Source organism: Suillus paluster, assembly GCF_016628075.1.
Source record: "Suillus paluster strain FC165 chromosome Unknown EDB91scaffold_70, whole genome shotgun sequence".
Classification (NCBI taxonomy): domain Eukaryota; kingdom Fungi; phylum Basidiomycota; class Agaricomycetes; order Boletales; family Suillaceae; genus Suillus; species Suillus paluster.
Window position 1 is genome coordinate 66,916 of NW_024537630.1, and position 24,910 is coordinate 91,825.

The window sequence follows — 24,910 nt, forward strand, 5'->3', positions numbered from 1 at the left end:
GCAGCCTGTTTGTTACAACGACCTAGCACCCTGAGTGCGCCCGAGAGACCATCTACCTGCACGGTGTCGCCTGAGTCATTCCCTGATTTGTCAATTTAGGCTGCTTGCGAGACGCGCCTTCCTGTGTCAATGGGCTGCAATCGGAAATTGAGACGTTATGAGGGGTTCAGTGTGTGGAGCGGTGGGGGAGGTATGGGAAGGACATCTGCTTTGCTTGCACTACGTCGGGAGAGCTCTAGAGGGCAAGAAGGGACACTCGAGCTCGGCTGGTCAACAAGTCTAGTTTGTGAGGGTGCCGCGGCTATGGCAAAGAATTCGTGGGTGCCGTCTTACGTCTTTCCTTGTACACGAACCCCTTCCACCCTTTGTTCTAGATATCTACATTCACCCTGGCCCTACCGTCTCGACCATTGTGTCGCAATACTTCCTCGCGCACAGGAGCGCAGAGCACAGCGGCTTGCATCTTCAAATCATTGTCTCCATTGAGGAGTTTTGGACATATTCACAAGAAATCGTACTCCTACAAACGCGAGCTTCATCCTTCAAGCTTCAGATCTTCTGACCCACCTTACCCTCTTCCCCACAGCGTGGCATCGACCTGGCGCTTGTGTTGGAATGCCGCACCCCTCGCACATGCATGATTTACCTGACGGCTAGCGTCAGAGTTCACATCCGGCGAGCACGTCATTCATTATAGATACCCTGCCCTATCCTTTGCAATACCCCTGTTGCCTCCGCTCAGTCAGTCCCTTTCTCACCATACATTTCCGCTCTGTCCACTGATCTCCCCTCTCACTTTCAGCTTTTCACACACGTAGCTGGTTGATATAATAGCGAAAGGACAGATGTCCATTATTAGCCAGGTTTCCTCAATGTTCCGAAATCATCGACTGACTTAACTTCACCTATCTCGTAAGGATTGTTTCTGCCGGACCACGCATTGAAGAATGGTTTGCGAGTTGAACCAAGCAACAGAGTGATGTTAGCCTAACGCCAGTAACTCTTCTTCGTCCAACCTGAGCCATCACCTCATGGACATGCCACGACTTCCAACGCATCATCCCTGGGTGGGACACGAGAAAATTCATCGTCTTCCTGGACAGGCGCTGCGGCAATGAGAGCAGACAAGCACTTCAAGAGAGCAGCACACGACAGACCTCTTACCAACAACCCTCCCCACTCGCAACCCCACCCCAACGACTTTCCCAGGCAGCAGCGAAACAGTAATTTAACGGAAAGATCATATTAGATCCTCCTTCATACGACATGCAGCGCTATTCCATCCAACCGCTTCGCGCACACTGACACAAATATGCCAGAAATGCGACGACAGATGAATCAGTCCCTCACTTCCTAATCGCATACCTGGGCTATGCTAGACAACGACGAACACTCGTGAGCTAATTCGGAACGCGCACACATAATCTCAAATACCCTACTTATACACCCGAATTGTATCAAACCCACATTGTACGCACGAGACGTTTCGGGACGACATTCGGAAACCCCGGTTCTCCAGCGTCGAAGGTGCAAGAAGTAGATCTAATATGTCGGTCAACAATTGACTCTAAATCGCAGGAGACAACATGATCGGAAGGGCCACTCAGTTTTCATTGTCGCTGTTCAACGCGTGCGTGGCGTTATCCCGTAGTAAAGGATGACAAACTGTCCACGCCTCTCGCGAGATTTCGAGAGGAAGAGTTCAGGTCGGAAAAACTCGCTGAAGAGACGAAGAAAGATTATGATTGACAATTCATGGTTACAGCAGCAGCGAAGGGCTGAACAACGTAGACTACGGTAATGACTGATGGTCGGGCTGCGCAATAGATGTTATAATTTTAGTACAATTCTCACCAAATTCTCGCTTCGCAAGGCAGCGCCTGATCCTAGTGTTATAGTACAGATGATAGAAAATACAGTTTTTACATTGAATACAGCTATCTTTGCATTCTGATCATGCGTCCATTCTACGGCGGTTGTTGAAGGCTTTGACTACAGATGTGATTTGACCAAAGAACCACGTTTGCGATAATCTGTCTGGAATGAATACGACTTTGTCGTGGTCTTTTCCAGACTTGTGAGTGAAACGGATGCCAGTATCTTCCACTGCGACACCCTGCACCATAGTCATGGGGAGGTCCCAAGCAAGGCGAAGCTTTTTCGATGAAAACGAAAGAACTCGTGACGAAGTCAGCAATGTGGTGTTCTCGCTACCTGGGGACTCTATCGCCCAATCAGTTACGCCCAATAAACAAAATTACTAACATACCGATGTGTGCAACGTAGGCCTCTTTGCGAAATGCGCCATTGTTAAGATCCCTCATCCAATACTGACCCAAGGCTTCACGAGCAGAGAATGGCTAGTAGAACAAGGTCAGTGGGTGAGAGATAATGCTCAAGAAGGTTACTTACCACCAAAATGCCATCCGGTGGGACATGTCTCGGCTGTAAACATGGTGTAAATGGGACATAGTATGGAATACTACAATTACCCACCAAGCGAATACGATCTCGCTCTGGTTTGTCAAACACCGTAGTTGTATTGCGGATCCCTGAGAGGCGCACGGTTAGCTATCCATGTGCGGCGAAAATGGTATGACAAACCTTCGGATAAGTTAGACGCAAAGTCAAAGATGCCAATGGCTGGTTTGGTAACAGCGCTGTACACGAACAAGATGAACAGAAGATACTGCATGGTATAGTTGACTTACCCCACAACGCCCTTTCCAACGCCCTTGAAAAAGCCGAGTGCTCCTTCTGCTTCAGCGCCCTGTATGGGTTTCGTCTGGCAAGACTCAGTCAAACACAGCGACAGAAAAGTCGAGTGGAAAAGACCTACAACGATTCCTGCCATTGCGCTGACCACGCTACTCGCAAGGGCTTCGCCTCCTGCTGAAACTCCGTAGCTGGGATTGTGGGTCAGTCGCTCACGCTCACTCAATAAAAGATTCCCTCACATAGCATGGCGCGGGCGGTTGCGCCGCTGAGTTGTTCTGCGTTGAGCCTGATACCCAGAATCAAGAGTTGCTGCAGATAGCCCTTCAGGACGTCATCAGTAACAATCCAAACAGTCCAATTTGAAGTTTTCGTACCTTTGCCAACACTGCTGGTGAACTTGGTCATACTATCTGACAAGCCAAATACCGTTTTCTTCACAAAGCTAGTGGCACCCTGGTAGAGGATCACTTGAAATGGTCTACGAATATATCGTGTCTCGTACCTTGGCAATTCCAATTCCTAGCCCCCTGTTGCCATGCATAACAACTCCGTGGTATGGGGCATAGAAAATGTCTGACACGCCAGAGCTGACATTCGTGAAGAGCCCGATGGGATTGCCAATGAAATCGGCTGATCCGAGGATGCGATATAGCTGACGAAGGATATCCTGACGGTAATGGTAAGTAATCCTAGCTTGCAGTTCAGGCATCGTCAGTCGCATGTCTTTGATCGCCAATGCATTCAATTCCAGCTGCGCGTCGTTGACGTTACCCAGAGTCATCGTCAATGCATTGATGATAACAGCTAAAGGGTTGCGAATGCTTGGCCTGAAGAAAACACTTAGTGCATCCATAGTTTACGAGCAAAGTCGAAGCACAATTCGTACTTTTCCTCGCTGCTAACCCTTTCGGTGCGCATAAATGAAAGAGACAGCTGTATTGGTTGAAGTTCCAAGACTTCAAAATAGACATCTTGTCCGGCAGCAGAAAGCTGAGGTTCTGGTATTTCTTCCGGATGTTGTATTAAAACACTGATCACACATGTAAGCCGAAAGAAAGGACGAAATGAAATTCTGCACTTACTCCTTAGCGTTCTCTTCCCATGACACGCCCTGGATTTGTGTCAGATCGTATATTGCAAGAAGCAGATCTTCGTCTGCTTCTATGGTCAGCGCCTGGAGGAGGACAGAGCAATACTTGACGAATAAGACGCCGTGTTCTGAATTTAAACCCTGAGTGTGGTTCTGAAACTAAAGAAGGAAGCTTGGCTGACCTTGGTCTGTAAGCCAAACGACTGAACCCTGTATAGTCGGGAGGACTGCGATACCACTGGCTTCCTTGGATATTGGGCTAGGCTGGAGAATGACTGGATACAGCGCATCGTGCAGCTGGTTGTCTATTTGGAGTGAGTCACAGGACAGGTTCACGGACTGTGCAGCAGGGCCATTGCTGTACTCGAACTTCAAAGCCTCGACGGATATGTAAACGACTTCGACCATCCTGCGATTAACCAAGGATATTGCTATTCCAGCAAACTCCACATCGAATGTCAATGTCGGAGACACGTCTTCCATAATCGCCTCAAAACCTTCTGAGCTGCTTGTCATGGTATCAGGCCGCGACCAGGAGCTCGAACTGAGATGTTTCGGCTTGTAGATGCTACGCTCAGCAACGTATGGTGTGATGCGTAATATCTGTCGGTGTCCATCTGGTCTCACATCCAATGAAACAGCACGGATCCTTTGACAGTCCTAGGTTGCACGTTAGTAACTATTCGAACCTCAGGGGAATTGAAGGCACATGGAACTTGAACGGCATGAGAACACCCATTTCCATGATGTCCACAGTGTGGTGGGAATCGTTTTTCACGAGCATTATTTTCTTTTCTCTGACAGCAGGCTGGTCCCAGGCATATGGCATGCTCGAATGGGGCCCCAATTTATATTGTGGGGCCGAAGATTTTACTGCGTCCGCATCTTCACGACTGGGATCCTACGGAGTCGACATTGGGTGAGGATGTATTTTCAGGTACAAGGAATTTGGGAAGCCCATACCCATTGCATCATAGAGACAGAGAAATCGCTGTCGTTCTCAATAACGAAGGGCATTGCTTCCGCAGCAGACAATATTACGAATATTGTGGATCCATCAATCTTGACGTCGACCTGAACTATATATATGTCGTTGTTCGGGAGTTGAACACGAAGATGAACAGAACCAAGGTCTTCAATATTTATGGGTGCAGACCTGAGAAATTATCAGGAAGGTACCAGAGACAATATAGTCGGGATGTTACCACTGAGAGTTGAGTTCAGAGTACGCAATTGTGAGCAATTTTTCCTGGCTGGCATGCATGATCTGCAATGGGCAACGTTCGCCAGGATGGAGTATTGCGCGTCCTTTAGGTGCTGCTCCATATTCTCGGAAGTATATGGGATCTAGCAGGTTGTTTTTGATCAGAAATCTTGGGGCAAGAGTCATAACCTTAGTAAGTTTGTATTTCCCCAACCCTTCAGTCCACGACAATCCGATGTGGAACTCCTCTGCATTTTGCCTCGAGGATGGTATCACCATTTCAGTTTCTGCACAAGGGGCCTCTAGACTGAAGACCTAGTGTACAACTGTGAATCTAGTGAACTCAGCTTCCCGTCGTGTGACCGTACCTTCGACCAACCAGATTCACCAACTTTGAACACAAATGCTTGACCATTGTCACGGGGGTGAGACAATACTGGTGGGATGCTAAGCTCGCCGTAAAAAGGAAGGTATGTGGATACCTACAGAATGGAATTGGTTTGGAAATGACATCTAATAAGTTATTAGTAAGCCATGATAGATCGTCGACTGGGGTTTACCGGATCTAGTATCAGCGGCAATCTCGACAAAGGATATCGCTCGATGAGACTGTGCAGCCTTCACACCAAAAGGCAACCCTGTCTTGTTGATGACGAGATATGGGCAATATATCTGCAGTTTGAAGGCACCGCCGGACTCAGGATAGCGTCTAAGAATAAATGAGTTGCGAAACCCGAAAAGGTAGGGGCGTAGGACGGACACATAGTTTAAACGTAGATCCAGTTTACGGTTACTCTGGTCCCGCAAGCTTAGGCGTGACTCTACCTCAAAGTCCGAATTCTGGCCAGTGTTGATGACGGCAAAGTCGCTGGGCTTGAAGACTATGTTCCACAATGAGTATACATACACAAATGAGCAATTGGACTCACTCGTATCTTGTACGTCAACATTCAATAGGACCAAATGACCAAGTTCCACAGAATGCACAGGCATGACGCCACCCTTTCTAAGGTAGCTCTTCCAGTTCTGATCAGCGTCCTTGTCATATATTCTATACTGAATGTTGCAAGGGAGTAGGTTCTCGAGCTCAATTGGTGCGCGGAGTTTGAGTTTAATTTTCGGTGATGTGCTGGGTCGGAGAGAGGAACGCAATTAGTAGTAGGGACACATACCAATGTGAAGATAACTTCACTATGTTCCAGACTCGTTCGAGTCACTTTGTGCCCACGCTTGAAATCGGAAGGGAGATTCTCGCTGGTCATTACAAGGGCAACTGATTGTGAGACTCTTCTTGGTGGTAAGGTCCTCAAAGCGTATGGAGGTGCACCATCTATATCCAAGTGTCTCTTTAAGGGACTAAATCAATATGCTCCGCAAGCATTGAGCGTGTGGATACGCACGATCTGGCTGCAGTTGGATGCTGTTTTGGGTCACTGCTTCTATGGGCAGAGAATAGTCCTGGCCAGGGGCTGAGGAAGTATTAACCACTGAATCACAAGCGCATTTCAGTACTGACCTATCCTTTCTAACGAGTAAACCGGATGTCCTGTATGATCCACCAACATAATTTCCAGTGGATAGAATGTCTGATTCTCGACCAGATACGTGGAACGGAGCGTAACAATTTTTGCGCTGTCTTCAATTGATACAGAGCACATCACGCGGTCAGCATATTTCCCCGTTCGAGGCCGGAGGGAGAATGTAAAATCCCCTTCTCTGTCCACTGGTATGCCCCTTAGTATTTCCCATGGCTTGCCGACAAGATGTATGCAAATGTGATGTTGTTGGGAGGTCGAGACATGCTACAATGGCAAAATAAGAACAGCACCAATAACAAACACAAGTCTACTTGCCTCGTGCATTGTTTTCCAGTCTTCAAACCGCCAGTCCACAGTTTGATCATTCGCAATTTTGACCGCGTTGGGATCCTTTGAATCGCGACTGACATCATCGTCAGACCACACAAAGAGAGGGGATCCAGTGCGGTTCCTGATACGGTATGGTGCAAAGCTTCCACGGGCCTTCTGTAGTACGACTTGTCCTTCCTTACCCCACATATTGGCAGAAGTGACAGCGAGCTCCGCGAAAGCGGTACTGACATTGAGGTCTAAACGTTCTCGAGCTGACACCGATACCTTGAGTTCACTCGAGGGCTGATCTCGGCCAACCTACAAGATGAATATATGTATTACCATTTTCCTCAAATGTCAGTAAACTCACCGAGAGAGTAAAGGTCCATGGATCGATTACTGCATAATTGAATTAGCACAGAAAGAGAGTTGAAGACGAGGCTACTTACAAGGTTCCCAGTGTGAATTTGTCCAGTTCCAGTAGCTAACTTGGGTCGCAAGGGTAGCAGTCGCGCGAAGCTGGTGGTGAATAGTCAAACTACGGGATAACGCGAAGGCTATTCTCTACGCACATCTGCAGACCCATACCGAGCTTCAACAATAAATGGCTTAATCTTCAAGTGAATCATAGGCTGCTCATGCAGGTCGCCTATGAGAATCAGACAGAGTCCATCAAATGATACTTTAAGCTAATAGAAAATGTTAATGATCAAGGTAGTAAAACTTCTTTCGACGTACCTGTTCTTTGGACATCACGGCCTGCCTAATAGTCTGCCTATGGCTTCTCGTAGATCGTGATGTTTGGCTGGGCCCCTTGTATGCCAGTTGTGCGGACTTCGTGCTATAAATGTCCACTGTTTTTCTAGCGATAGTGGTGATCAATGTGATATCCCGAAAGGAGGCCCGGAAGATGATAGGTTTGGCAGCGAGTTCCATGCTCGTCATCTGTTCTCTCGTGGAAGAGCGACCATCCATAGAGAAGGTCAAATCAACACTATCCAAGAAGCGTGAAGTGTCTGCGTCAGCGCCCATGCGGATAAGTGACATCCGTAGTTGATTGACAGTCAACGCAAGAATGCCCTACAACACCATTCTTAGCACAGTGTTGATACAAAGAAAGGAAGGACGGACTTGCTGTGACAGCAGAATTTGGTCAATGTATAACCTGATGGCCTGTGAATTTGCGTCTTCATCGTTCTCCAGCACATCAACCGAAAGGTCACGCAGATCAAGTCGGAAATCAAGTCGAGACTGCGGTAACTCGCGCTGAGATTCAGCCGTGGATGCGTTTTCAATGTCGGCCGGGATGTCCTGCTGAAACGTGTTCGTGAAGAACTCTGATAATGCGATGACGGGCTCGATGGCCAGAAGAACGTGTAGTGAATCCACCGTCAGAATGGTACATCGAAGAGTTGCCAGACGTCGTGTAGAGAACCGCGATTTGATTACGGCCATGGTCCGCTGCAGGTATAACTTCACGGAATGCGGACCGTCCTGGGCGGGTATTGCTGATTGTAAATGACTTGAGCGCAGCTTGATCCTCCACCGCGCCATCAGATAGTCAATTTGTAGCGCAGGCTGCTATCGTTCAGGACAAAATGTGCTATACCATGGTCTTCAAGGCTTTCTTCGCAAGTTACCAGACCATCATACAAGTGCAACTCCACCATCTTCGAGGAAGCAACAAAATCCACGGTCGTCCACACGCGGATTCCCTCAACATAGGGAAGCCAGGTGGAGTTCGGTCTCGAGGTCCGCTACCTGATTACTAGAGATACCGCTTCTGTCACTGCTGCTCACAGGCAATGATGACTCTGCCTGGGCATTTCCTTCCAGTGAAGCAACCAGAATCTTAGGTATGGACTGTGCGCAAGCTTCATGAGAAGAATGTATTGAGTCTGCGTCAAGTACAGCTTGACATCAGAAATCTTCACTGCAATCTGATGTTTTCTCGCCATTAGAAAGACTATCGTAGTAATAAAAATGCGCTACCTGGGTGTCTGGAAGCTCACTCTCCTGCGATCGATCGATTCTGCTTGTTTGAATCACATCCACGACTGATGTCAATGTCGTCAGCAATCTTCAGCATAGAGGATTCTCCATTATAAACAAGGTCGGACACGAGCTGGATGCCACATAAACTGGCGGTGATTCTACTAGTGTCAGCCTCGTGTGAGTTACGAGCGCTGATCTCTCCCAGTCGCATGACCAGGACGTCTTGCAAACGGCTAGGATCTGAGGGGAAAACGATGGCTGATGTCTTCACAGAGACGTCAAATTGCACGCGCGCAAAATCGTAGAGTTTTGCTAGTTTGGTGACAAATAGATAGATGTCATGCAGGGGTTGCTCCAAAAAGTGGACCTTGAGCGACCCGGCATTCAAGAAAAAGAAGAGTCAAAACCCAAGTTTGATGTTTCTGCAGGATCGAGAGTCTGATAATGAAATTCCGCGCCTTCAAGTGGACAGAATTTGCTTGAATTGTGGCTTGGCAAGTTCCTTTGAGCGATCGTCACTCAACGCAAGGTCCTCCTAAGCGACCGGTAATCCTCATCGTGTTTGTCCGGAGGAATAAATGAGCATCGGCAGTTGATACGGAAAGAGTGGACAAGCTATCGAAGCCGTCGAGAAGCATGACTACATGTGGCAGTGAGTGTGCTGCTGATGGCTCTGAATAAAAGACAGACATTTCATATTATCAAGTCTGACAGCTAATCTGATAGTTCTCGTGTTGCTACTAGCAGGCGGAGACAATTCCCCATCACTAGAGATAGCGGGTGTACTTGGAGATTTGTTCGTGGGCTGATCTGGAACTTGAGGAACAAAAGTCGGCATGATGAAATCATACAGTGAAACTACGGGTTCTGGTGCAGCATGAAATATGAACGTGGATAGTTGGATATCAATGCTTTGATCGACGCTTTGGTAGACGGTATCAAATTCGGGTGAGTTCTTCTGCACTCGTTTGTAGGAAAATGTTAGCATATCCTCGACTGACTCCGTGTTTTCTGAAGACACCAGCTGGATGGGATTTCTGTTAGCTTGCGCGACATTCATTGTCAGTGACCTGAATGCATGTTGATGACTCCTGCTCAGAAAGGTTGTACCACGTACCTCAAATTAATGTCTAGATTCATATTGAATTTGAGAAGCGAGAACGTAAGTCGAAACTGCTGGAGGACGACTTCCCCGAGTGGCTCCTCGCTGCCATTACTACTAGACTTTGAGATAGCCCCACGAAGGGTGTCAATCTCAAAATCAAGCTCAAATATGTGTTGCCAGATTTCAAAATGCTGCAAATCGTGTGAGAATACGGGAGACAGATGATAGATATAAACTACCTCGAACGAGCTATCACTTGCTTCAAAGAACAGGTTATTTCTGTGGATCGATGCAGCTTCATTGTCGGCCTCATCATCATCCACGTTGTATTCTGTGCCAAAAAGCTCAAAGAGCTCAGCTGACCAAGGTGATACGAGTGGTGCAGTATCGATGTGCGTCTGGGGAGGCTTCTGGTCACTGACTTCATCAAAGTGCGGGATCGTGACATCCACAATGCCCATTAATGCCTTGTACTTGGCGTCGGAGACGTTCACTTGAAGACTGGGCAAATGTCCGGAAATTTTGAATCGAGCAAGGTTGACAGCAGACGGTACGATGGAGTTCTGCACCTGCAAACTGAAGTTGATGCGTTCCAGTAGATGGAGGGTGTCGCCCTTCTCAGAAGTGAGAGCATCACGATAAGCTTGTAGGTCGTTGCCTAAGACAACCTGGACATAATGGTTAGTGGCACTAGACTTGTTAACACCGCGGTGTGGACTAACCTGGGCTGCCTGAAGCTTGAGTGACACCTTGTCATACATCAGGGACTCCAGTCTCTTGTAGTCATCCTCACTGTATGACTGGTTTCGCTTGGCGTGTATCTCCCGCAGAGCACTTTTATCGGTTAGATCGCTCTTGATGGCTATGTGGCCAGCATCAATAACAAGATGACTGCATTGGAGCGTGGTGACGCTAAAAAGTAACAACTTAGGTAGTTTCGACCATTCTGCGTTGGTGGAACGCACTCTTCCGGAAAGATGATAATGGGTGCGGTTATATCCAGTTGGAGATCAATAGTTTTATGAGTTTGCAGAGCATACTCTAGACCAGCTCGAGTTCGCTTTCGTAGGCCCTCCAGGGACTGACTTGCTACATTCTAAAATTTGAAGGCATCAGGAATTTTGCTGAATGGTCTCGGAGACCGCGCACCAATAAAAGTTCGACTGATCCCAACTGGCACTCGGGTCGACGAAGGAACATGAAAATGGCTTCAACATAACCTTTGTGGTAAATAATTTCCATGTGACGCAAGCGGGCTGTAAGAGCAGTATCAGCGCGTTTGTCCAGAGGCTTGCTCTCAAATTTCACGAAGAAGAATGGATCTTCAACTCCCCCGTTCTTGATGGCCTTGGCACCTTCTGCTACCGAAGTCTTGACTCGGACTACTTGTCGATATAGCGAGTCCTTGGTCGCCCCATCAAAAACACCAAATCCTCCTAAGGACACAGATGCCTCAAAATTGTCCGGTCTTTGGATGACTTCGGCACGGAACGAGTCAAAAACAGTTGAGATAACCTCGGTGGCTGACCCCTTTGGATCGACCTTCAGCGCAAATGAACCCTTCTTGATTTCTGCAACCACTCGCGTCTTGAGAGCATCTCGGGGCACCTCGAACAGAGCTGCGATGGCCGATTTCTCATCATAGTAATCAAACACATCATAAAGCTGCTTACGCTGCTCCTCCGTCATCTGGCCTCCAAAAGCGGTGTTGTCTTTCGGCCGATCTGTCTGAGATCCCCAGGGCCAAGACATCCAGCCGCCAGATTGCTGTTGTTGTTGTGTAGTATGGGCTTCTTCAAGTATTTTCCTCGACTCCATGTCTTTACGTAGACGGGAGCGTGCTATTGATCTGTAGAAGCGAATGTCCTCATACGACAACTTGCATTCCAACGCATTGAGCAATGCAATGTCCTGAAAAGCATGACTGTGCATCCACTACAGTGAAGCCAAATAAAACGTACAGATTCACGCAATGAATTCAACATCTTCTTCTCGAATAACTCGAGATATTTGTTGCGATCATCTCGACGTTCCGCAAAGTATGCCCAAGTCAATTTACGACGTCGATCGCAGACCCTATCCATAATCGCCTGGGCGGCAAAGCGTAATAATGCTCTTCCTCGATTCGCCTTGAACTCCTCGTCGCTTGGTCGAAATTTTCTGTACTAGGATGGAAGACATGAATTTGAAATCAATATCTCCTGAATCGAGATGCTGTTACCTGATGCTGACGGGTGTAGACGTGATACATGTCAACCAAAGACATGGCATCTCGATATTGGTTGTCATCTAAGGCGATGCTGATTTCGTCAAAAAGCAATTGCATGTCGAAGTGTGGTGTATCCTTATCAAGTTTGCGATTCACAACAATCTGATGAATGGTCATGTTTTATGAACGCTGAGTGGCTAACGCCAACTTACTCTTCCCTCACCCGACACCGGGCTGAGGATGAATTGATGGGATGATTGGTGATCCTTTTGTGATATTTGAGGTTAAAGCTGATGGTGCTGCAGAATAAATCAAACTGACTGTGGTAATAAATCCCTCTTTAACTGCAGATAAGGGCAGCCCTGCCATGCTTTGCGAGTCTGAATCAAAATATACTGCTAGTGATTCCAACCTAGCCAACTGACCCACAGCTCAGTGGTGCGCCTTCACTCCATCTAGCTGCTTACCTTGCGGAATGCACCGGTCGCACATTCTATGAAAGTCGGTTGCCATTCCTCGTTGACTGACACCGCTGTGAAACTCGCCAATGTGATGCCCATGGCGAAATGATGCTAATATTGGACGTTATATAATGAATTGTGAGGCCCGTTTGTCCTACGTACGCCAGGAACGCTCATGTTGTCCTCGTACCGTACATGAATGTTCTTTACGGTCACCTGCAGGTTGCTGATTATTTTAGCCGTTAAGGAAGCCCAGAAACCCTGCGACTGCGAAGAATCCTCTGGAACAGTGATGTTGATATGACGCTGCACCAACAGAAGGGCATAAGAGTCACACACCTGAGGAAGCATGCATGTGCAGAAGTTCTGTACTTCTCAATCGGTCGAGTTTGGCGGCCTGTGCTCTCTGCCTTTCCTCATCTGGATCGATGTTCGTCTGCGGAGAGGGTGTGGCGAGGAGATACACATCTTCGATCAATATCTCGACAGGTTGATTGCCGAGGTTCATCCAATTGACAGACAGCGTGAATGTACCGAGGTAACCTGAACAAAGGTGAGCTTAAGCAGCACCATTGACGATACAATAGTGCCTTCGATAACATCGACTGGGAGTCTGAATTTATCCAAGGCACCCTTCTTGAGACGCAAGTTGCGCAACGTTACTTGACCTGGAGTTGGGTCAATTTCGCTACATGCACAAGTGTAAATCTAACACTACCTTGCCCAATACTATATTTTAGGCTGTTCATATCCAGGTTCTCAACATATGGGGCAAGTATCCTATTGAACAGCTAGACGAGATGCAATGTTTCAGGCATACAGTGTAATAGTGGGTACTGAAATGTCTTGATGACGCACATTCGAGACCTCTTTTGTGGGGTCCAACCACCACATTGTGGAGGTATCGACTTAAGCTTATTCTGATATCGGAATAAAAGTACACTGAAGAGAGAGAAAGCAGGGGGTTGCTGTAGCTATACTTAAGTCGGACAGCTAGTACGTTCGGTTGGACAGATCATGTACATAGATGACCGATCGTGGGAAATTGCAGTTACAGTGTCCTCGGCGTCCTCCTCGTGATGAACTCTATCATATATATATCGCTTTCATCTTGCCTTCATCACACACTTGATCAAGCCGAAATAACTGTCTCTGTTTGTCGGATCCGGGATGAAAACTGTTATTCCGCATTGGTAAAGTCTTCAACAGAATCATCCTCGAAAAGGCGTCGTTCACGTCCTCCTTCGTTCCCTTCCTCGTCGTTGGCCCCATGCATGAAGACTCCGTGCTCCCTCGACAACGCGACTAGTTCAACCTCAGCGCCCTCCACTCTCCAAATCGTCTATCTGTCATGTTTGCTTCATTGTGTCATTGTGCACCGTAAACTTGGAGGAATCCAGGAGGATTGATATTGATTGGTTCAACTCTCTCGAAGGTGGGCCACGTTGCATGTCATTTTTTCCGCGATCCTCCCGCCCCATCCATAGCCACCAGCGGAAGATACTCCGAGTCCTTCTGCACCCCCACATCACATCGCACTCTAACGCAGGGCGACCCATTCTGGACTAAAGGCTCGTACCACCAATATCATTTTATGACTGGTGGAGGAGTTCACTGGGGGGCATCCAAACATGGAGGAACACATTCGGCATCTACGTCTGTCTTACAAGTTTGTGCATTCAACGTCATCGTAACATGCCAAACTCTCGACTCGAAAGTGAGCTGTCAGGGCACGGCAATTCGCGAAGCTGTACATGACAATGCATATACACCACTGTAACATCGCTGGGAACCAGCGCCCATACACGTTCGTCAATTCAGCCGAATCTTTCAAGGACTTCATCTCGCTGTGCCTTTACCAGCACCTATCGAGGCGCTCACTCTATCCGCGTGGAACACGCGTGGCTGGACCTATCAAGAGTTCATGCTCTCCCGCCGAAGAATATACTTCACTGGGCAGCAAGTCTATTTTGAGTGCAGACGAGATATCTTCTGCGAAGACGTCGTCGCTGAAAACAAGCGCCTCGCGTCGTCCACCCAACCTTTACGGTATAAAGGTGCAGGAAACTTTACCTACCTTCAGAAACCCAGCCACAGGCATCGATGAACCCATATTCTTCTCCGAAAGGGATCTTGGACGCATCACAGCTGAGGCTAGATCATCGACCGCTAGAGCCAGGCACCCTCATATTCCGCACTACTTCCAGCCACTTTAGTATCGTACGGCGACACAGTGGAGAAGACGTAAAATCGTGTGAACTTTTCTACCACGGTCTTTTCAATATCCTCTCCAACTGTTCTACCTGGGTTGGCAGCGTCATACTGTCATTAGATCCTGCCCCGCTGGCTTCCCTTGAGTTCATTGTCCTTTCCCGTACTACTGCGGGCCCTGGCGTGTATGACGAAGAATGTCTTGGAAGGTTCTACTCTGGATGCATGTTATATGTGATGGCGGTGAGCGAGAGTGAGGGTTTGATGGAGCGCGTTGGGTTTGGTGTTATTATGAGTCTCCGTGAATTGCTTCGGATGCAAAGGAGAAGGTGGTGTCTCTTCGATGATAGACACGTTATCTCGGTCTTGTTGAAAAAAGATATTTATTTTGTAAAGCGAAGACCTTTCAAGCGGTCGGTATAAATGAAATTAGGGAGATTACTAGTATCCCAAGTCGGCCGTGTTTCCCGAGTCGATTGTGTTTGGATCCCACTGGTTGCTGAGGTATGTTGCGCGTCCCAAGTCGACCATGGAGCCAAGTTTAAGCGCATCATTGAGATTATTGAATGATGCAAGCTTCAGCAACGTGAAAATCGCGCTAAGCACTCTTCAAGTTGAGTAGAGGAGATCTGAGTGTCGTCCGCCCTTGCAAGTTGCAAGCGTCGTTTTTTAAACCCCGGGGTAAAAGTAGTGTTGTGGGCAGAACCACTAAGTACTAGACTCGTTCTGCCGTACCAGAACCGCAAGGCAGAACTTTTTGTCGGCTATCAGAATCCATTAGTCAACACTAATGATGCAACATTCAAATTTCTAATCTCCTTCCTCACCGCTATGGTGACCAGCTGGCAGCCAGGCAAGCAGTCGATAAGTGGGCTGCGGTGAGGGAAATTCAGTGAATCACATGAATGTGGCTTACTGCATGTGTACGAGGAGGATGGGGAGCTGGATATCTGGAACACCAATTTCGAGGTGTTACACACAATCGTGCAACGTGCCAATGGGGTTGCAAAATGCTACCTTGTGCTTGATCCGACGAGCCCTAGCGATATGATGACCGCTATCACTATTGTTAATGATATCCATCCTTCTCCACCTTCTCAGGTGGAGCATAGGACCAAACTGCTCAATTAGACTGCTATGGAGATCACGGAGAATCTGATGTGGCTGAACGCCTCGTCTTGATGCATCAGGTAGTAAGTCACCTATAATCGACTTGTGAGTTCGCTGATCGGGAAAAAAGTCCTCTCTTAGCGTCAGCTGCAGCACGGAATTGAAAGGGTAGCTTGTCGCAGGTTTGTACAACATATACACGATTTACAAAGTAGCTGGTTGGCTAATTAATCACTCTCAGTCTACTTACATCCACAAACTCAAAATGCTTTCGCGCCTTGGTTGAATATGAGAGCTAATCTCACCGCCGACACTTGACTATGCGTCCCGGTCAATGATCCAGAGGGCAATGGCAGTCGTGCTATCCAAAAATTCTTCCATGTACGATTTATCGTACACGTCGCAGAACTGCCAATCGTCCGGTCAGTTGCATGCCAATCCCGCGAATTGACTCACTTGTAGATGAATGTGCAATTCAGAGCGCAAGGTCCATATGTGCGTCATTCTGCAGGGCACGGTGAACGGGATACGCTTATAAAACAAATGGGTCAACGCACGGACGATAAAAATCTGTCAATCTGCCCCCGAGCCTCATGTCCGAAATTTGCACCATTGGGTTCTGAGCTCCTATGGGCCAATTGAGAGGGAGGCTATCCTCGACCTTTTTGAGGTTGGTGATTGCGAGTGCATTTGGATTGTCTTGGAAATATTGATCGGATCCGATGTGAGGAAGATGCTTGTTGGACAGCCGGATTGAGTATTGCTCCCTGATCTTCGTCATGACCGCAAGTAATTGTGCTTTTGGACTTGCCTCCCAAGGCACGTCGCTCGCATAGACAACCATGGGGAAAGCGCACAAGAATGAGACATGATGCGAACGTGCGTCGTGGGGTGGAACTAGAAATCGTTGGTACGCTATACTGATGACCTCATCAATTTTGCGTGACCACAGCGTCGAGTCTACTTACATGGTGAAGTCCAATAGAACGTTTGCCCTGTCTTCACGAAGAAGTTCCGAGTGATGGGCCCTCAGAACAGTAAGTACCTGAGCTGCTTCAAAAAGCTGGGTGACAGTGAAGTCTGTCAACGCCAGTGCATCGAGAATTTCCTTGAACGTTTTTGCATCCAATATTCGATGGCGCGCAGATGCCCCTCGCACAAGAACTTGATCTCGTTGTGGTATCAGACATTTCGAGTGCTTTATGGGCGTGAGTACTTGTGTTGGGGATGGGAGACAGCGAGAGCCATTCACCTGTTGATGTTCCATCGCCTGGCGTGCCGCAGTATGTAAGGCCTCTACTCCAGCCTCCCAACCATCCCTTGGCCCTCCAGTAGCAGTGATAGGACCGACAGGAAGGTTTCTCCACTCTTGCCCCCAATCAAGGGAGTCAAGGGACGGATGAGTGTCGTTAGTAATGAAGTCAAAAATACGATAGAGAGCATTGTATATGACGAAGGCGTCCGCGAGACAATGAGCAGTGTGGAAAAAAATCGAGTGCAACCCACTGGGGCGTAGAACAAGGTGGCAACCGAAATGTTGCTTGATGATAAGCTCATCGCCATTTGTGTAAGGCAGCCGGACCTGATTTATGGAAAAGACAAAATCGTCGTCTGACATTGTTGTTCTGTGCACCGTGAGGCTTGCTTCCGCCCATTTCTTTGCATCTTCAAGAGTGAAAATGGGTTCATACAACCATGACTTTGCCATAGGAACGGTTGGATCTGGACCGTGTTTATCAACGGTCGCTGCCAGAAGCGGGGAAGAAAATCTAGGATCTAATCATCAGTACTGTCAAAAGTAACTGCATTGAAAGTACCTCATGAAACATAACGCGTTGTGGATAGAAGATACTAGCTGGGACTGAGGGATGATGCATGTAAAAGACACCCCCATGGAAAATTCATTTGAGCTTTACGATGTCAGGCGGGTTGTTCCCAAGTCGTGCGTTTGCGCTTGCTTACCCATCCGTCAGTTCAGACAAATCATGGTGCAACAACTCTGACCCATACAGAGGCCTGTAAAGACTAAAGTCAAGTGGCGGAAACCGTGAAAAATATGTAAAAGACCTCGTATAGAGTCCAGCATGGAGGGTCCATGGTTTCTCTTCTGCTGTGAGAGACATAGTGGTAGACAGGGAGGGGACGGCAAGGCTATTAGCTGTAGTTCTCGCTGTCCATATAAAAGCCCTATCGGTAACTTAATTCCATCCAGCTACCATCTTGGAGGCAAGTGAGAAATAGTACCGCCCGTTGCACTGCCAATCAGTTTGTATCAATCCGGTCTAGCGATGTGTGGGCCGCGCCTCAGGCGCCTCACGCTCTCGGGTCAAACCCCCACTAGGCCAGACAAAGTCAGGTCTACACTGCCTGTTTGCAAGGGGCCAGCCGCAAGGCCCCTGAATGGGGTTGTAACCATGGGAAAGTCTGCTACGAGCCCACGATGTTCAAGGAAGCGTGGTGGAATACAGAATTGGCTGATCGATGGGAATGACGATGGACAAATAATGTGGCCAGATAAAGTTTAATGAAAACGATTCTGATACGGATAGGCTGACAGATTTCGACAGCTCCGTTATTTTCGGACTCGGCGGGGTAGACTCGAGAGTCAAAACATACAGTGGGGATACGTGTTGAATCTCTACGAGCGGGTGGCGGGAGGTCAAAGCACTGGCAGAATGCGGAGATCCTGGGACGTCGGAGAATGGCATTGCTTGTTCAAGACGACGAAATCTTTTTTCGCGGCTGGTGAACCCGAAATTCTTAGTCTCCCGTAGTCAGACCCATCGAAGGAAGATAGTCATTACTTCGTATTGAAGAATTATTTTTACACACCAAAGACTATAAGCAATGTGTTGACCAAATAGCATGCAGCCTGAAACGAAGGTAGCGGCTGGTAAGCAGGCCTATGTAGTGATAACAAATTCACCCTGGTTTTGTCTGAATTTAGTTCACCTCAAAAATATACTCGGTATGAATATACTCGTACCAGTGCCACCTCTGGAGTCCCACTAATATATAGCCCACTCGGATCCAGGCTGGACGTTTCTGTTCGAAGTGTTGCCAGCTGCACATCAAGGCTAGGTTAGAAGGTGTGTGTCCTTCATTACCCGTCTGCATGCAGCTGAAATGTATTTTCAACATATGTTCGGAGTAGCGCTCTGTCCCCAGTCGAACGCAGGAGTATCCGTTTTGGCCGCGCCTCAGAATCTTCCAGATGAGACGTTACAGGTCTGAAACTGAACATCATCTGAAGCAGCCCCTTCGAGTGTAAATATATACTATCCCTTCCGGTACAATCGGCACCCCACAGAAGTCGGCAGGTCACACATTTTAGCGCGAAAACGTTGGAGCGGTACTATGTGTCTCGGTGATGGACTCTGCTATATGGTTGTTCGTACTACTCATGTTGTGCTCTCTATGCTCGTCTTGACTGACTAAGCCTTCGGAATCGCCCATGGTGTGCCTCATGTTCTACCTCTGCCCTAGGATCCCCTACTCCAAGGTGATATTTTCGTTACAATTGGTCACCGTCAGCCTGAGTCACATTCCGTCACACGAAACCCTGGTGACTGCCGACTTCTGTGGGGATGCCGATTGCACCGGAAGGGATAGTACTACGTGTATCAAGACTACCCTCATCATTCCCACCAAAAAGTCTATTTTAATTTTTCTCGATGTACTCAGACGTATGAGGGTCAGCATCCACGTACGAAGGGAACAGAGGACGACCTTTGACCTGGCAAATTCTTGCCAAGTATCTAATAAACCTTCTGTTCTGCATGGTGTTCTTCAGATCAAGGTCACCTTCGACATCAATGCCAATTATATTCGGAACGTTTCTTCATTTCGACAAGACTTCTGGGGCAAGTTGAGTTGCATCATGATCGAGGACGACGATCTTGTTTGTGAAAGGAGAAGGTCTGCATGCGCGGCTGCCACTGAGCACCTCACCGTTATCGCGTCACCAAGCTGCGCTTTGGGTTCATGCTGGCACTTACCACCTGTGGTACGTCCGGAATGATGTACTAGCTACCCTTCTCCAGATCCAGCGTCAATTGCTGCACGCGCAACAACCACGAGTTGTGCCAGAGAGCCTGACAATGATAGGCGTTAGTGAAAGCGCCCGTTGCAGGTGAAAATCACGAGTTCGGCAACGGGAGGTGGAGGCTTGAGGAGGTACCGGGAGATTGGATCACCCCAAGGCCTTCCGCGCCCTGGTGCATTGGCACAAGTAGTACGAGTAATTGGTATTAACGAGAGCCTCACTATGAAAGATAAAATCCTTGTGGTACGCGTTGTTTACATATTAGTACTAGCGTTGGAGCGCATGGAAGCACTGACGCGCCCGAGGCTTGGGATTGACGAAGCTACCGGCTTTGATCATTGCACTGCTATTTGCGCGTGCATGCGTTGGATGAGTCAGTACACTTCTAATTCCCTTAACGTTGTTACACTGGCATTGCTGATCGATAGTTAAGCCTCTGTAAGCTGTTGAGGTTGCATTGAGGTGCAAAAGAATGGTTAGAAGGTCCGACGGGTAGTAGTACTCAAGCAGAAGACAAATCGACGATGCTGCAAATACCTGAAGACTCTAGAGTAGACAACAACATCAGAGAGAATGAGAAATTAAGATAATTGAAGCACATAAGTAAAAGGGCAACAAATTGAAGTACAAAGCAAGTGAACGAGAACGTAAGATCAACAACTTGCAAAACTGTACCAGATGAAAGAAATGTGTTATGGAACTACACACCGATATGGATGAAAACAATTTTTTGCTCGAGCGGTATTTTTGTCTTCACGGCGTCCGTAGCAAAGTTGGGTGACGAGGCTGCCCTCGTACAGTCAACGACACCCTCCTTCTTGAACAGATTCTCGTAAAAAGCTTCAACAACGTGCTTCACGACAGCGTCATCGACCGCCCAAAGAGTGCCGATGACACTCTTGAACCCTGAGAACTGCATACCAGCTGCAAGGTGGATGACCTCGTCTGGCGTCTCCTCATCACCAACGGCGGTATGACATGCTGATAAAAATGCGAATTCGGCTTGCGGAGTATCGTTCTCCATAATATCAAGCAGCGTGAGAGGTTCGTCTCTCATGGCGAAACGTGAATTATAAGGCTGCTCACGGTCCTGCTTGCCATGACAAGCGAGGTGCACCCAGGTGTTGCATTGCAAGGCATCGAGTGCACCTGCCCGTGTAGCGCTGTCTCCAGAAAGAGTGGTAAACTTGACGGTGGGAGGAATGAGTTTATGGACGAGCTCGAGCTCACTGTTGACAGCGGCGAGCAATGTGCCTTGCCCAGCACCTGATTGACTCTGCGCGATCGCCGCAAAGGATGGGGTGACACGTGTCTTCATGGTCTGTCGGGATCTGATCAGAGCTGAAAGTGTCGGCGTGTAAGAGCAGATGTAGAGATCCTCCAGGCATGATTCCTTCGTTCGAAAGGGGTGAGCTGCATGGAGAGGAATGGAAGTAAAAGCGGCAGTTGGACACAGCCAGATTCGAGTCCGGCGTTGCAATTTCAGGACATGCTGGAGGACATCAACAATGGGTAGCATGATCTCCTCCCATACTTGCCGCAACAATACGCGCAAATCCTTCCGCGGGTCCATTGGGCCCATACGAGCTGCCAGCCGTATCTCACTGGAAAAGCGGTTCTTGAGCATCTCGAGATGCGCGAGAGTAAGAGATGGGAAGGGAACATAGTGGGGCTGCCCTGCAGTTGGGACAATGAGGGCGTTGCATGAGTATTTACTCGCAACGAGGATGATTACTGGGCCATGAATTGCTGCCACTTGCAAGTCCTCGTATGATGGTGGGAGCATGAATCGCGAGAAACCTTGAATATTGCGGATTTCGGCCACTGCAGCTTCCCACTGCTCCATAAGTCTCCTGTACTCTATCGCTGCTTGGTCAGCAGCGGCTCGGTCTGTGCTGCATGTGGCACCCTGAACATCAGAAAGGCGCTTGCTGAGCGCCGAGAATTTATGAGCTAGTGATAGACTTGCGGTCTCGAGGTCTTCCAACGGAGTCCTGAGTCGAGAGGCCAGGGACCATTGTTGACCGCGACCTTGCTCCACAAGTTCAACGGCTCGTTGCAGATCATTACGACGAATAGCACACGATGCTGCATCTACTGGAAGTGATTGTGCATCACGAAAAGCGGTAGCAGCATCCCGCCGTGAGATAATTGAAGATCGCGTCACCACATGGTTGTCGAAGAGATCCAAGCATATTTGGTATGCTTCAAGGCCAGATTCATGCTCATAGACTTCTGCTTGGCGAGCCCAGTCAATAGCCTTCTTAATGCGATTTAGGAAGCCTTGAGTGGGGTGTCTTGATGCCAGTCTGAAGTTCTCCATTACGAGCGACAAATCAGTAGGGTTGGATTGTGCCCTGAAACGAGATAGATATGCCGTCTGTAGTGCTGCGTAGCTGAAAAATCTGTGCGGGCGCAGTGGAGGTAAAGCCGCCAATGATTGCTGACAGAGATCAATGGCCTCCTCGACATCTTCATTATTCCAAGTTTCCGTGAAACGAAAGCAGAGTGCTGAGCTCAACTTGGAAAGAGTTTTATGGCGCTCTGGATGATCATGTTGCTTTAACCGAAGTGATTCACGGCACGAATCAATGGCCTCGTTGAGATCCTCGCTGGCATGCAATTTTATATATCTGGTTTTGAGCACAGAAGCAAGGTTGGCAAGCGTGGTGTCACGCCTTGGATGCCCATGTGGGCACAATGTCAGTGCCTCGCGAAAGAGGCTGATAGCTTCGTTGATGTCATCAATGTTACCACTTTGTTGGAAACGGACGCGGAGGGCGCACCCTAGCGCGCCCAATGATCTGCCACGAAATTTATGCCCCACAGGATGCAAGCGCAGCGCCTCTTCGTATAGATAGATGGCCTCCTTGAGGTCACGATATTTGCCTTGGTGATTGAAACGGGATTCGAGTGAGAACCCCAAATTAATCAAGTAGGTTCCGCGACGAGGATATCCCTCGGGGTACAGAGAAACAACTTCACGACAAAGTTGTATGGTCTCTTCTAGATCATCAATGCTGCCGCATTGTAGAAAACGTGCTCTGAGGGCTCCTGACAACTCCTCAAGGGCTCCGGACAGCTCTTCAAGGGTTCTTGGATGGTGTCGATGACCCAGAGGACAGAGCTCGAGCACGATTCGTCGAAGTTGGATACCCTCGTTGGATGAGTCCCTTGGAAGATTGTTGCAGGCCTCGACTACATAATCAACACCATTTTCCCCAGCCGCCATGCTGCGAAGATAGGTGCCCTCGGGGCAGAGAGGTAGTAGCTCATGGTAGAGTCGGGCAGATTCACGGATATCGGCGGGAGTATGTTGATTTTTGTGGCGCCATCTCAGCGCCTCGGTGAGATGATAGAGAGACAAGGGACGATCGGGGTGGCCTTGCGGACGCAATTCAAGGGCGTCGTGGAATAAAGAGGCAGTAGAGTCAATATCTTGAAGATCCTTGCGAATATAACCTTGAAGGCGTGCCCACGCGAGGTTAGTGAGAGCGGCTGCGCGGTCAGGATGGCCAACCGAACTCTGGTCCAGAACCAACTGGAAATCCTCCACAGCATCGTTCAGGTGACAGACACTCTTGCTGGTCACGTAATCAGCGAGCAGCGCGTGGCCTACATCCGTGTGCCAAATAATGTCGCATTCTACAATGGACTACAGTTCGTGTCAGCAGATACCGAAATCACGGGGGCTAGCGTCACTTACATCAAACAGTCCACCACGGTCGTTTCCGCAAGCATGGGCAGAAGCGGCCTTCAGCGTGAGTGAAGGACAGACACCTCGGATGGGTGGGAAAGACAGATCTATGACTAATGAGGAGATATAGATGAATGTGAAGTAGTTCACTTACCGAACGGTTCGTCTCCATGATCGAGCAGCTCCTTCCACGGCATTTCAAGCTTTCCAACGAGTTCCCCATGCCCCAACATCCGCCCGAACTCAAAGGATGCTCTGACCTCTAATAACAGTCTAGGTGACACATCTGCTGATCTGCAAACACACAATAAGTATGGAATCACCCCGCAAGTCTTCGTCTTTACATGGTCACGGTATCACCCCACGCTACAGAGTTGTCGGAAAATAGGCCTGGGGCGAGCGACGTCCAGCATCTCCTCGAGTCGAGTTTGATGGACACATAAATGCCTGCAGGTATGCGGCGGGAGGGTACTCTGAAATTCTTTCCGTGAATGACTGGGTAGAACATGAAAAACGTGAAACCAATAGGGACGTCGTATGGAATGGCCCACCTTGAAGCCTGATATATTGACCTTTCGGGCTACCAAGCATACTGGTACGATGAAGCAAACGACGAGTGACACGGTGCACCCGCATCGAAGATTAAGTAGTGGGAGAAGGAGTAGGGATATGGAGCGGGATGAAGCAGCTGGTGAGAGGTAGAGGAGAAATGGGTGATGGGAGGGTGCAGGGCACGTTGCACGTGTATTTCCATGCAGTCGATGGCTGGTAGGGACGATAGACGCTAGACTTCATTGTACGAGCGCTAAGGCCAAAATATGATATAAACTGCTAGTGAGGCTGGAGCGGTCATGCGAATCTGAGAGCGCCCTATTGACCTGCTCTTATCGAGGTGGTTCTTGGCTTTCATCACTCATAGTAGTAGCACACTAGAAGGTAAAATGTAGGGTTCAATGTATTCATAGTGTTTCATAGTGCAAACAATACAAACCAAGTAGTGAGAGCGACATCCAGTGCAGAGAAAGGGCGTTGATTCTATACGAATACGATTGAGCTGATGTCATGGGCATTGGGGGAGGATAACCGAGAAAGATGTGGAAAAAGGCGACAGTTTGCGACAGTATGACAGCTCGCACCGTACGAGATAAGATAGCCTGATTAATGCAGTGTACAGTGCAACCAGTGACAAAGAAAGTGTGAGCATGAATGTATAAC

General features: G+C 48.4%; 5 protein-coding genes across 5 annotated transcripts; 1 reads left to right on the forward strand and 4 right to left on the reverse strand.

The window, feature by feature from the left end:
* Positions 1-1,908: 1,908 nt before the first annotated feature.
* Positions 1,909-12,073, reverse strand: EDB91DRAFT_1156817 (vacuolar protein sorting-associated protein 13; the record flags this gene model as incomplete). Its single annotated transcript, XM_041319650.1, has 43 exons — positions 1,909-2,223; positions 2,270-2,360; positions 2,413-2,445; positions 2,497-2,552; positions 2,605-2,660; positions 2,712-2,858; positions 2,958-3,039; positions 3,093-3,171; positions 3,221-3,545; positions 3,605-3,748; positions 3,801-3,936; positions 3,991-4,468; positions 4,518-4,709; positions 4,772-4,964; positions 5,014-5,327; positions 5,381-5,448; positions 5,499-5,525; positions 5,573-5,721; positions 5,773-5,893; positions 5,942-6,141; positions 6,205-6,358; positions 6,413-6,481; positions 6,529-6,814; positions 6,866-7,170; positions 7,312-7,381; positions 7,435-7,551; positions 7,601-7,942; positions 7,994-8,199; positions 8,252-8,402; positions 8,458-8,577; positions 8,624-8,691; positions 8,727-8,802; positions 8,855-8,862; positions 8,918-9,224; positions 9,382-9,497; positions 9,548-9,927; positions 9,975-10,153; positions 10,202-10,630; positions 10,685-10,874; positions 10,928-11,058; positions 11,112-11,581; positions 11,636-11,873; positions 11,924-12,073. Coding segments are annotated over 43 exons (7,722 nt in total), but the record flags the coding sequence as incomplete, so codon positions are not given.
* Positions 12,074-12,522: 449 nt separating this feature from the next.
* On the reverse strand, positions 12,523-13,675 carry EDB91DRAFT_782829 (N-terminal region of Chorein, a TM vesicle-mediated sorter-domain-containing protein). Its single transcript, XM_041328382.1, has 6 exons — positions 13,491-13,675; positions 13,351-13,423; positions 13,223-13,300; positions 12,972-13,175; positions 12,639-12,913; positions 12,523-12,583 (listed from the first exon to the last, which is right to left on the reverse strand). The coding sequence occupies exons 1-5, from the start codon at positions 13,524-13,526 to the stop codon at positions 12,744-12,746; spliced, it is 561 nt and encodes a 186-aa protein (XP_041173058.1). The 5' UTR covers positions 13,527-13,675; the 3' UTR covers positions 12,523-12,583; positions 12,639-12,743.
* An 899-nt stretch (positions 13,676-14,574) lies between these two features.
* Positions 14,575-15,489, forward strand: EDB91DRAFT_782947 (uncharacterized protein). The gene has a single exon (XM_041328383.1). It carries the CDS (start codon positions 14,736-14,738, stop codon positions 15,264-15,266), a length of 531 nt encoding a protein of 176 aa, XP_041173059.1. The 5' UTR covers positions 14,575-14,735; the 3' UTR covers positions 15,267-15,489.
* Positions 15,490-16,271: 782 nt separating this feature from the next.
* Positions 16,272-17,571, reverse strand: EDB91DRAFT_1059391 (uncharacterized protein; the record flags this gene model as incomplete). The annotated part of the gene is made up of 5 exons (XM_041314238.1): positions 16,272-16,361; positions 16,410-16,458; positions 16,511-16,873; positions 16,922-17,151; positions 17,206-17,571. The coding sequence occupies 5 exons, from the start codon at positions 17,569-17,571 to the stop codon at positions 16,272-16,274; spliced, it is 1,098 nt and encodes a 365-aa protein (XP_041173060.1).
* A 2,946-nt stretch (positions 17,572-20,517) lies between these two features.
* EDB91DRAFT_782962 (CHAT domain-containing protein) lies at positions 20,518-24,467 on the reverse strand. Its single transcript, XM_041328384.1, has 5 exons — positions 24,247-24,467; positions 24,040-24,190; positions 23,850-23,989; positions 23,705-23,802; positions 20,518-23,653 (listed from the first exon to the last, which is right to left on the reverse strand). Exons 1-5 carry the CDS (start codon positions 24,329-24,331, stop codon positions 20,699-20,701), a joined length of 3,429 nt encoding a protein of 1,142 aa, XP_041173061.1. The 5' UTR covers positions 24,332-24,467; the 3' UTR covers positions 20,518-20,698.
* Between the last annotated feature and the right edge of the window lie 443 nt (positions 24,468-24,910).

Bases quoted from the DNA above. Each gene is read 5' to 3' on its own strand.
- EDB91DRAFT_782829 (XM_041328382.1), bottom strand. From the start codon at position 13,526: ATGTGGTGGTTGGACCCCACAAAAGAGGTCTCGAAT. The intron at 13,301-13,350 runs GTAGTGTTAGAT...ACCCAACTCCAG, and splicing joins AAAATATAGTATTGGGCAAG to GTCAAGTAACGTTGCGCAAC. The intron at 12,914-12,971 runs GTGTGTGACTCT...TCACTGTTCCAG, and splicing joins GCACATGCATGCTTCCTCAG to AGGATTCTTCGCAGTCGCAG.
- EDB91DRAFT_782962 (XM_041328384.1), bottom strand. From the start codon at position 24,331: ATGCGGGTGCACCGTGTCACTCGTCGTTTGCTTCATCGTACCAGTATG. The intron at 24,191-24,246 runs GTGGGCCATTCC...TGTTCTACCCAG, and splicing joins TCAATATATCAGGCTTCAAG to TCATTCACGGAAAGAATTTC. The intron at 23,990-24,039 runs GTAAAGACGAAG...GTGTGTTTGCAG, and splicing joins TGGGGTGATACCGTGACCAT to ATCAGCAGATGTGTCACCTA.
- EDB91DRAFT_782947 (XM_041328383.1), top strand. From the start codon at position 14,736: ATGAACCCATATTCTTCTCCGAAAGGGATCTTGGACGCATCACAGCTG.